The following is a 12,924-nucleotide window of genomic DNA, read 5'->3' as shown; positions in this document are numbered from 1 at the left end:
TTTTTGCCACCGAAAATACTGCAAAGAACAGAAAAGCCGACAGAACCCCTGAAGGCAAGTATGAGCAGAGCCTTATTATTAATATGTGCCCTTGCAACATGTTTGATATATGTCTATAAGTTGACCTTATAGAATTGTGCCTTGATGCATTTTGAAATATAACATGCATGATCATGTATTAGCGCATTGCGTGTGGGTCAAAAAATATATTCTTGATCATGTTTTTTTTTATATCAAACGTTCATTTTTAAAGGCAAATAATGTTTTATTATGAATGCTGACATCTCCTACAGGAACGGAACTATAAATCTGACATTCAATCAATTCTGGAACTAAGCTTTCCAATTTGCAAGTTAATTTTAGAATATTTACTTTAATTTCTGTGTTGGATCTTAGTGTTCGGGGGACACTTGTCCCACACGTTAAACAACGCTCTCCTACATTGTGTACAGCAAATCACCGGAGGCTGTCAGAAGCAGTCACAATACACGTCTACTTTATTTAGGTATTATGTTTCAAAGCCTTTTTTTGACAGTCAACTGATTTTCTTGATGTCTGAGTTCCATTAATTCCAGATCCTCCAGGCTAACTTCAAAATAAAACAAGCTTGCCCATCGGCCAATGTCCTTTCTCTGCCAGTGGTTGGATTTCTTTACTGTAGTCCTTCATACCATAATCTTTTGTTATTTCACCTACATCTTCTCCTTAGTCCCACAGTCTCTGTCTGGATTCCATTCTACTTAAATTCTGTTCTGTCATTTGTACTAATACTTTGCTTGTTCTTAACCTAGTATTGTAAATTTTATTTTACTTCTTTTCACTTAACTTTTTTTCTCAGCTACCGTCTTAACTATCCTTTATCTTTGCCCTATCATAGTAATAACCTGCATTTGCTCTGTAGAATCCAGCCTGCAGGTCTAAAACAAGAAGTAAGTGCTTGAGTCAATCGCCTAAAGTAGTATATAACAATGCACTCAACTGTGTTGTACAGTTATGGCAGCCCCATCCTCGCTTTCCTGCACTTATCAAAAAGATTAGTGCAAGAACAGGAAGTTACAATCAAGTGGTCTCTGGCTGCACATGCAACTTCCTGCCTCTAGGTGGAGGAGAGCAATACAGAAGCAGGTACAATCAGTACTATAATGCAACTGTCACTTATCAAGGTACGGTGCCTTGCACTATTATGGAGGTATTATTGGAACTCATTGAGGTACTGCGGTCGACAGTTGTATCCAGGCACTGTGGGTGATGCTCTTTTGGGGGCTTTGCGACTGACACGGACCGCTATGGCTGTGCTGCTATAGATATACTTTGGGGGTGCAAATTTTGATAGGATTGTCTTTGGCTCCCTAAATGCTTGTCTGTCTCCTGCCATCCTGCATTACCATTTACCAATACCCTTGTGTTATCTTGTTGCCAGGATGGTAAGGACAAATTGAATAGTCTTGGTTCGCCTTGGGTGTCAGGCACACATTTTACCCTTGGGTGTCAGGCACACTTTTTACGCCCCATTATCATCTACCATATGTTATGATCAGTACTATCTGTTATAACTTGTTTATATCTATTTATTCCTTTGTTGTTTTTTGTTGACCAATAAAAGTATATCAATAGTAATTTTCTCTTGTGCAGTATCAGCTTGTCTCTTGGCTGATCTTCCGTTGTTTGCTTAGTTTTCTTCATTGTAATGACATCCTTGTATATATGTATGCTCTATCATTCTACAATTTACCTTAGTTTCTGACATCCAACATTACTTCTACTATCTTCCTATTTGTTTCGATTTCTGGGTCCCTTGTATAGGTACTGACATACATTTGTATGGAAGAATAGTATGTACCATCAAAGCACATCATATAAAGGCACTTCGTGTTATAATAAAATTTCAAGGCTGAAATCTTTGACAAAAAGTACAATACTTTAGTCAGTTACAGAACATCTAATGATATATATATATATTTATTTTGTTTTTATGAGCTTGTAGGTCTCCATTGTTTAGTTGCTTGTTAATTGTTAGTGGTTCCTCTAAGATATTGGTAAATTCATTAACATATTCTTGTTTTTTTTTTCTAGTAACAAAGTTAGAGGTCCAGCACACGATATGATATGAAAAAATACAAAACAGTTTTTTTTTGTCAAAATGAAAACAAGAAATTAATAAATCCCGGGAAGAGAACGCCTACGCGTTTTGAACTTTTTAGTTCTTAATCATAGCTACTCTCTGGTATATAGAGTCTGCTTTTATTGATCAGATGTTGGGAAAAAAATGTTTTCTCCAACATCTGATCCATAAAGGCAGACTCTATATACCAGAGAGTAGCTATGATTAAGAACTGAAAAGTTGAAACGCGTAGGCGTTCTCTCCCCGGAATTTTTTAATTTCTTGTTTTGATTTTGACTCAAACAGTTTTGTATTTTTTCACATCATATCGTGTGCTGGACCTCTAACTTTGTTCCTTGGATTTCTACCTACTCCCAACATAGCTCTCTTGCCCGTGCACCGATCAATCAAGGAATGTGACGTCCTTACATCAAATGAGTGGTGAGCGGACCAATTTTCTTGTTATTTGCTAGTGAATGATCTACAAATTTTACTGACCTGAAATTGAACCACTCTCTTTCATTTCCTGTGTGTCTGTGGTCATAAAGCACATACAAAAATAACTTACAGTGTGTAATAACCAGATAACTTCAAAAACATTTTTTTTTATTAAACTTTCATTATTTACCAGTTCAAAAAACATTACATCCTTATATTTTATATTTCCTGATTTCTCCAAGAGCTGTTAGTAGGACACCTAACACATTTCAGCTTTTTGCCATCAACACTTCATTTTGATCACCGATAGGGTCAGTTCACACGTTGCATAAATAATATGGATTTTCCGCAACAGAATTAATTGCGGAAAATCTGCAGCAAATACAGTAGCAGCAAAGTGGATGAGATAGAACAAATGTCATCCACACGCTGCGTAAATAGTAAGCGGATATGCATCGATAATGGCGCAAAAAACGCAATTCATAAAAAAATAATAATCTTATACTTAACCAGAAGTCTGTGTTTCTTCCTCCAGGGCGGCCTCCAGGGATGACGTTACATCCCATGTGACCACTGCAGGCAATCAGAGGCTGTAGCGGCTGTCACATGGGATGAAACGTCATCCCAGGAGGCCGGCCGGGATGACGTCAGAGGGCCGGCCTCCTGGGATGATGCTTCATCCAATGTGACCACCGCTGCAGCCAATCACAGGCTGCAACGGTTTCCTGGGATGAAACATCATCCCAGGAGGCATGCCTGCTAGCAGGCCAGCGAAGTGCTGCAGTTTTCCACAGCGGACATTCCGGGCGAAAATCGGCACCACAGTTTGTTGTGGTTTTTCGCCTGAAATTATGTGCAGCGCACAGGGTGCATACGCTGCGTACTTTTACAAAGCGTATTCCGCCCCGTGTGAACTCAGCCATAAAGTAACAGGCCTCTGAGCATTTGTGCAAAATGGTGCTAAGGGTTCAAATGATTTCCAGAAGCACCAAAAATGAACAGGTAAAACATAAAACTTAAAGGGGTTTTCCATCTTAGATAAACTGTTTTTAGAAGGGTCTCAGCTGTAGCGATCAGCTGTAATGAGCTGTAAAGTCACACCACAGGAGAAATTTAGCATTACACAGTGCCTATTGAAATCAGGAAATTGCTAAAAATTCTAAATGAAATAAGAAATTGCTCAGGATTATAAATTGGGCGTAGAAAAACAGATCACCTACTATTAATTCAGAATTCCCTAATAGCGTGTTTTTGTTTTTTTTAAGCGCATGCTTTCAATTTCTTCATTGTCAATTACATAGCACAGTGCCAATGTGTGGCACTATTTACAGTTGGCTGTGTGGCACTATCCACAAGGGAGGGGGGCTGTGTGGCACTGAATACAAGGGGAGGGCTGTGTGGCACTATATACTAGGGGCCTGTGTGGCACTATATACAAGGGGGGCTGTGTGGCACTGTACACAAGGGGGGAGCTGTGTGGCACTATCTACTAGTGGGGGCTGTATGGCACTATTTACAAGGGAGGGGTCTGTGTGTGGCACTATCTACAGGGGTCTGTGTTGAACGGTCTACTAATGGGGGCTGTGTGGCCCTATATACAGGGGGAGCTGTATGGCACTATCTACAGGGGGCTTTATGGCGATATCTACAACGGGAGGGCTGTGTGGCGCAATCTACAGGGGTCTGTGTACACTATCTACAGGGGGCTGTGTGGCACTACCTACAAGGGGCTGTGTGGCACTACCTACAAGGGGAGGGCTGTGTGGCACTATATACTAGGAGGCTGTGTGGCACTATATACAAGGGGAGGCTGTGTGGCACTATATACAAGGGGAGGCTGTGGGGCACTATATACAAGGGGAGGCTGTGGGGCACTATATACAAGGGGAGGCTGTGGGGCACTATATACAAGGGGAGGCTGTGTGGCACTATACAGGGGGCTGTGTGGCACTATACAGGGGGCTGTGTGGCACTATACAGGGGGGCTGTGTGGCACTATACAGGGGGGCTGTGTGGCACTATACAGGGGGGCTGTGTGGCACTATACAGGGGGGCTGTGTGGCACTATACTGGGGGGCTGTGTGGCACTGTACAGGGGGGCTGTGTGGCACTACTAAGGCAGGGCTGTGTGGCACTATATGCCGGGGAAGCTGTATGGTACAGGGGGGCTTTATGGCGATATCTACAGGGGGATATATGGTACTACCTACAAGGTGTAGGTGGGGGTGCTATCTACAAGTGGTGTGTGACATTGTCTACAGGGGGCTGTATAGCACTGTCTACAGGGGGGCTGTATGGCACAATCTACAGGGGTCACTATCTATAAGGGGGGCTGCGTGCGGCACCTAGGGGGGGGTCCAGTCAAAAGTTTGCTATGGGGCCCAGTCTTTCCTAGTTACACCCCTGTGCCCTAGTAGTACTTAATGTACCCTGTCTACAGTCTTTCTTCAATGGCATATATGCACTGAGTTGTGCAGTTTGTCAGATTCTTTTTGACATAGCTAGTGTATGATCCAAGAACTTAACTTACTTTTGAAGCGGTTATCTGATGTAGAAAACCCATTTTCAAATACCTATTTAGGGAATTCAGATTTAATACAGGGTAACCCTCTGTCCAGGACCCTCATCTATTAGCAAAAACAGAGAGCGGCTACAAACAGCTCCCTCACTCTGGAGGACCTACAGTAGATTGTCCATGCATTACACAGACAGCCCATTCATTTTCCCTGTGACAGTGTTGCAAGGGAATTAAAAAACAGGTTCCCCAACAGATTAAAACTGGAGGTCCCAGTTGTGATGAACAACTTGTGAACAGCATATTTTTGTGGGACCTTTCTAACAGAAAGGGATTGTCCATTGCCGACAACCCCTTTAAACAGTGGAAATTTTAATCACTTCTACACATGGGAAATATCTCAATCACATGATTTTTTACGATCAAGTTACTACAAGGAATTTATACAGGTAGAAATAACATGTGATATAAATGTAATGTAAAAAGAGTGACAATGCTAGTAATATTACTGGAAATAAAATAAATAAACATTAAATTCAATCTTTTACTACTTCTTACCCAAGTAGGTGAGAGCAGATGTGCTCTTACATTTGAATTACAAATGGGATATCCGTCACATACAAATCATCATATTATTTAAAGGGTTTTGATAACAATCCATCATTCACTTGAAATCCTTACCAGAATCCACAGTAATTTCTTTCAGGTCTTCAGCATTTTCTGTAAAAAAAAAATAACACAGGACATTTCAGAAATGTAAAGGTTTGTCTATTATTATGCAAAGGGATGGATTTTCCTTTAGGCTTAAGAGACCATTGCCTTTCGACTTGACCTGCGGAACAGAATGCTTGATCCTCGGTCAATACCAGATTATATATCATGCAATGGGATTTGGTGGAGTAGTCTGAATTCTGTATCTACATACATGTGGTGTAGCTCTATGCTCTCAACATTGAAAGAAGAATACGGAGTTGTACTATGCGTGGACATCACTGGTAAAAATTTGGGATCCATGGAGTGTTGGTCCTGCATCTGCACAATTTTATGGAAAGCATTTTGTGCATACAACCTCCTGAGATAGAAATGCTGTACTGATAATGTCGTATCATGGGGTCCTGGGTTCGAATACAACCAAGAGCAACATCTGCATGGAGTTTGTATGTTCTCCATATACTTTTTGTTTCAACTTTTAACCGTCTGCCGTGGTTGTACGGCAACATACATGTGGGTTTTGCCTTAGTGTGATGAAGAGCCGCATCATTACCACCTCGCGTGAATTCACCCTTATGAGAGAAATTGTTATCGTAAAAGGACTCAAGCAAATATTGGATCAATTATTTATTTAAAAATCTAAATTGTGACATCTATGGCCAGCAATAAGGCTTCTTGAAACCTGCAAATAAAGATGAAAGAACCAAATGGAATAAGGGCCACTGCTCACCTGCTTCTTGAGGAAGTTCCTTCTTGTCTCCGGGAGCTGCAAAATAAAAAGACTTGAATTAGCATCTAATAGAAGGTAACACATGTTTAATGCAAGACTAGAACGTATGCATTAACATAATACATGAAGTCAGGAAACACCTGAGAACACCTCTAAGGCCCCATGCACACGACCGTAGATTTCGTCCGTAATTACAGATCCACGGACCCATTCATTTCTATGGCCGACAGACACCTTCCCATATATATTTACGGGAAGGTGTCCATGCCGTAGAAAACTTTCAGTAAAAAATAGGACTATAGGAATAATGTTCTATTTTTTTATTTTACGGACGGTGCTCCCATACTTTATAATAGGAGCATGGCCCGCAAATGCGGACGGCTGCCGCGGTCGGCCGTGCCCGTAATCACGGACCATGATTATGGGCACGGTCGTGTGCATGGGACCGCAGCGGAGGATTAATAAAAAAATCGATCTCTCCATAGAACCAGGTGATCTAACGTTAGCTCAGGAGTAATTTCACAGGATGCTGGGTCATAATACTTCCACATCATCAAGTGTGAGGCTTAGGGCTCAAAAAACACTTTGGACGGAGCTGTAATATTGTTTCCATAGAAGTACAGTAGGCCTATATGGTTCCACAGCCGGTCTCCGATTTTAGAGGTATACAAATGCTTATTTGTTGGGATTATGTATGAATCCGACAGAAAATAAACGTCATGCTTTATTGGACTCGGTCTGTATAGAAGTATTCTCCCCTAGAAGAATTGGAAGAGGAGGACAGTGCCATACGGTGCCCGATAAAGCCTGTATGGCAACACGCAAAGGCCATGTGGCTCCACAATAGGAAGTGGTATGACCTCCATGCACTGCCACAAAGGCATGAGCCCCTAAATGGGTATTCACGTCTTAGACATTTATGTTATATTCCCAGAAAGGTGCAGGTCCCAGTTACCAGGTTCCGGAAACCGCATAGCTCGCTGTGCTATGCTGTTTCCGTAACCCCCATTCCCTTCAATAGAAGTTCGGAAGCAGCGTTGCATAACAAGCCCGGCTGTTTCCGTAATTTTGCTCACCTCTCCGCTGAGTCTCCACCTGGATGTGGTGACCAGCGTCCGCCTCACTAGACGGGGTCGGGTAACCTCGTTCTGATGCAGCTCCCAGACTTTGGACCCGCATGTATCAGACATTTATGGCATATCCTGTGGATGTTCCATTAATATCTTAGATGGGAATACCCTTTTAAGCAAACTAACTGAATTTGGAAGTTAGTGATACCAGTTCCATTGTAAGCATGGTTTCACATGCAATGTTTTTGAGAAAAAAATAATGAGCAACTTGTTGAATTTCAAATAGAGATTATTATATTTATTGCTATAAGCGGCGTCACTTATGGTTTATCTCTTACATATTGAGATCTCTCAAATCATTTTGACAATGTTTCATAAACATTTAGCATTGTTTTTGCAGAAGGCTGTATGGCAAGGGTTGAGTGAGTAGGACTTAAATGACTAGGACTTAATCCTCACTCATCTTATCTTTACAGGGATTGTCAGATTAAGGTATTTTATGGGATATAGACAAAAAGGGTCATCAGTTCCAACCTGACATAAGCGGAAAAATTAGTAAGTATGGGTTCCAGAAAGAAGAAAAGCATTTGGAGGTTATGGGTCGGGATGTATAGGTCTTCATTTTTCTGCAAATGTGTGATGATCAGAGAAAATGACTCTCTCTGCCATATTCTGTCCTATAACACCATGGTGAGTATTGACCCTAGTGTTTAATACAGGTTCCTCTTTGTTATTACTATGGAAAATCCAGAGGATGAAATCTCCAGGGTGACCATACTGCAAACTTTAGTACATAATTTAGTCTTGGGTCCTCGCAAGTCCTAGATAAACTGCTTGATCACAAATAAAACTGTTAGGTCATAGGTTTAACCAGGTCTTAACATTCGTTTTGATGTGTGGGATAGCTAATGTTTTAACACAATCACTTGGTGGCCCAATGATCAATGGCAATTTACTAGTCAACTAACGATCGATCTCTCATACAGAACATTACAGTGGTCATTTACCCCTTAAACATTACTCCAGGCTGTAATGGGATTATCTATGGCTGGCGCAGACTTAAGGGGGCTTCGCTGAACACCAGTAACATGCTCTCAGGAACATTGGTGTCAACAATAAGGTAATGCACACACTGCATTGCTTGTCCCTACTTTAGCGCCTTTAGATATGTTCACATGAAGGAAATTTTGCGGTGGAATCCGCTGCAAAGTTCCACCTCCCATTAATTTCAATGGAAGTCAAAGGCTTATTTTCCTCACCAGCTGTTTTTTTTCAGCTAGCTCTGCCTGAACCTCCCATTAATGTAAGTGGGAGGGAGGAATAGTTCTGCGGTGGATTTTGCGGCGGAAACCTGCCACGCAGAATCCGCCGTGTGAACAGCGCCTATGGGGGACATTACCAGTTAGTTGGCGAGTGGTAGATTACTTGGTAGCAACTTGACAAAAAGTAGCTCGCGAAACAGAAAAATGGCCCATCCCCACCTCAAAAGCGTGAAGGTAAAATCCTGCAGTAAACAAAAAGTATAGAAAAAAAAGACAAAAAAAAATGAGAACCACAACATTTCTTTATAGGATTATAAGGTATACACCACCATCATGATTTAATACACATGGTATGGTAAATTAAAGGGTTACTATAATTTTATTTCTTTTTTAATAGTGTATGGGGCAGGTGATTTCAGGAAATATTGAAATATATGTTATTATCCAATTCAGCCTTTTTGTTTCAATTGTGTCTCTAAGCCTAAAAATAAGCTGCATCCATAAAGGGTTAATGACCTTCCCACAAACACCCTGATTAGTTAACTATAGACAGTCCACCCTGGTTCGGTAGAGTCCTGGAAATAATAACATGTAGGTTGCAGACCTTGGTAACACATTTTCCAATTACACATGTGCTTTTTACTGTTCTCTTTTATTACAGCAAGTAACAGCTGCATGCTCGACTATAAAAGCACAACAATTAAATATAAAACAAAGCACAAAAAAACAGTATAAAACCAGATTATTATTTTTTTTTACAGAAAATTTCACTTGTCCATATGAAAAAAAGATACATGCCGTAGGGAACAGTCTGGCGAGTAATCAAATTACATAATTTTTTCCCTTCAAAGTTTCACCTTTAATTCATATTTCCCCTTCTGCTCTTTTCCAGATTGAAACGATTTATCAAGCAGTGGCTGCACATAAAACAGGCGGGTGGCTACTCTTCCAGGCTGTGTTCTCGAGGCATCAGAGGGAGTTTGCAGTGCATAAGACAATCATACTTCTGTTATCTGCACCCTTGTGATTGAAGTGATCATCGCAATATGTGCTCCAACCAGCACAGAGCTTTCTGCTAGACACATAATCCTTGCTTCAGCCGAGCAACACGCTGCTTCGGTAATCATACAGCCATCCTTTGTGCCTTGATTCAGAACACTGACATAGATCTATTAAATGGAGCTCATGGAACGACTCGAATAGGACAAAAAGAAAATTCATTCCAAGAATTAGAAAAAAAAAAAAAAGGCTGCTATAATATCAAACATATGTCGCCTCATACCGCTGAGATTTTCTCACTTTAATATCTCTTTATCCTTTAAATAACCCCCTCCCCCACCCCAAGGATTACTATTGAAATAAAATACATTGCTTTTTTCAAGGGAAACATGATTCGTTTATTACAGTATGCATGTTAACATTGGATAATGTCACTATGCAACATACTAACAGGCAGACGGAATGAATTTGCTTGTTGTAATGCCCACTTATTCCAGCAGGGGGAGCAGAAGCATTTTCAAAACAAAAGTTTTAATTCTTACAAAATCACATTCTCGTTTCTATGAATGTTGTTATTTATTTTATGCCTTTTTCCCACTTTTAACAATGTAGGGTAAATAGTCTGAATAAATAGATAGTCAGTTTTTATTAGGCCTTTATTAGTCATTTGCACATTAAACATACTTCAGATTACACTGTTCTACAATAAAAAAAAAACGTTTAATTTTGCCCTGTTTGAAAGCGCCTTGTTAGTACGGAGAAATGTGCAGCTAAATTAATTGGATTATGAATAGTTTAATGAATGTAACATATCAGGGCTAATCTGCATTCGACAGATTTGTGTTCTAGATCTTTTTTATTTCTTCTTTTTCTGATAAATAATTATTCTGCTTTTATTCACACCATTAAGCAGTTTATTGCTATAGTAACACCTCCGGTTTACCCGATTTGTGAAGCAGATGAACTATAAAGACAAAACAAAAGATTAACTGAAGACTTTGTACCTGCTAATAAAAGCCGGCCTTTAAAAACAGTCATTCTGGCCGTCCATGCTGGAAAATTGTGTTCACTTTGCAGACTAATGGTTAACCTACCAAGAACATGTATTTTGGATCACCTAATAATTGTAATCTTTTGCTTTCTGACATTTTTTGTGTCTAGGGGAACAACTTTAGATATCATAGTTTACGAGTTACAGGAAAAGTTCAAGACATACAATGGCTGAACATGCTGTGTATAATATTGCAGAGAATATGGGGGTTAACTCCTTACTGACAGCCCCTTTAATATGATTGCTCCCGAGACCCCCCCAGCAAACGGCTAATTTTGCTAGTGGGCGTTACCGCCGGCTGATCATTTCCCCCGCAGGTTGTTGCTTTCTTTTAGCTCAGCCTTATAGAAGAGAATCCCGTGCGGGGACACTTTCCATGATGTCCATACGTCCTAATAGGGTATATAGACAGAGGTCGTCCTAACGGAACATTCCCCTTAAAGAGGACATATCATCTATAAGCACGAGGAAAGCATGGATTTTTTTTTGCCTGTACTGAATAGGTGTCCAGTAAATAGGGTTGTTAGAAGTAACAAAGGGGCCCCATTAAATAACGTATTAAAGCCCACTCTACTATGACCATCTACAGCAGAATGTGAGTTCAGGGACTGTACAGGTCCTGATTGATTACTATAGTCTTTACCTCTTTGTTGTTTTATCCCCGTTATTGGCGCTCAGCATTCCATTATCTACTGCGTCTTCACTCCACCTTACCCTAAATTTCACTCTCTCCTCCCTCAATGATGATTTCACCCCCTTTCCATTGACCGCAACACAGTTATCACAAACTTATACTAACAACCCCTAGTCTTAAGTTGTACCTATCGCAATATATATATATATATATATATATATATATATATATATATATATATATAAAAACTTATTTTTTTTGCATAAATAAGTAGTACATGTGAATAAAGTGTATTAAACATTGTAATATCTCCTATATGGGGATAGTGGCATTTTTCTCATCTTTCAGCTGCCTATAGTCCCATTTTCCATGCCTACAGGTGTTCAACAGATGTTCAGAGAACGACTCAGACAGTAAAAAAAATCCATCTAATATAAAACAGTAAATAGAAGACAGGGAGGAGGGAGGTGCAGCTGCAGTTCCTTAGTAAATGTTTCAGTGCAACGGAACTAGAGGGGGAGCAGCTGGGGGAGAGGTTTGATTGGCTCAGAGCACTATGCATAGCTCTAGATTACAACACAAAGAGCTTGATATTCAGCAAGCCCAGTGAGACATTTCTGAATTTACAGAAACAGCAGAGGTAAGGAAAAGGTTAGACACACAGAGGTTAGATACACAATTTTTGGCTGCACTACATTGCATATAAATCTACAGCCAAGTAATTATTTTTTTTGATAGGTACACTTTAAGGCTCCTTTAACAATAAATTTGGGCCCCCCTAGCTACTAGTCTACTGTCTTTGCTGTGAGGGCACTTTGGGTGCTTCCGCTGTCTTGAAAAGAAAAAAATTACCAGAGCATTAACGGTGTAAATTGCATTATTTTATTGACTTCATCATTACTATTTAATTGACTACTGGTCAATAAAATATTAGGATTTGCACCCCTGTCGATTTAGTGATCCTTCCCTTAGCAAGACAGTGATAGAACATGAAGTATCTACATATTTTTTATCCTCTGTGAAATCACCTCTTTTCCCCAAATGGGAGGCAGTAGCAGCAACTGCACATTAAATACTTTTTATGTAGTCGTAGGCATAATTTACCACTATTCTGTCCGCTGAAATTGGTCCTTCTATTGAAGTTTATGTGAAGTCTTAACCTGGTCATACGCGATTTCCGATGGCTGTTTACTGAATGACTTGCCGTTCATGGTTGGTCTGTGAAGGATGTCATTCTGGATAACAATGCGCTAAATTAAAAAAACAAATGGCCAATCTTTCTGTGACCAGGGCTTCTTTTGATCTGTCATTTGGCACAATCAACTTTCCATGTATTGCCAACAAACGTATCCGACAAGGATCAAAAAAATTCAACATGGCAGATTGACTTTTTCATAGATATCAATCGGTTCA

At 40.2% G+C, this 12,924-nt stretch overlaps 1 protein-coding gene across 1 annotated transcript in view; it reads right to left on the bottom strand.

The window, feature by feature from the left end:
- MACROD2 (mono-ADP ribosylhydrolase 2) overlaps positions 1-12,924 on the bottom strand; it is a 1,597,693-nt gene that overhangs the window by 75,391 nt on the left and 1,509,378 nt on the right. Inside the window, exons 12-14 of the mRNA XM_075864535.1 lie at positions 6,496-6,531; positions 5,736-5,774; positions 2,600-2,635 (exon numbers count right to left, since the gene is read on the bottom strand). Of these exons, the coding sequence (XP_075720650.1) occupies positions 2,600-2,635; positions 5,736-5,774; positions 6,496-6,531 (111 nt within the window). The remainder of the gene's footprint in view (positions 1-2,599; positions 2,636-5,735; positions 5,775-6,495; positions 6,532-12,924) is intronic.

The sequence above is a fragment of the Rhinoderma darwinii genome, chromosome 4 (genome assembly GCF_050947455.1).
Source record: "Rhinoderma darwinii isolate aRhiDar2 chromosome 4, aRhiDar2.hap1, whole genome shotgun sequence".
Taxonomy (NCBI): domain Eukaryota; kingdom Metazoa; phylum Chordata; class Amphibia; order Anura; family Rhinodermatidae; genus Rhinoderma; species Rhinoderma darwinii.
The sequence above is the reverse complement of the archived record's forward strand: the minus strand, read 5'-3'. Positions and strand labels throughout refer to the sequence as shown.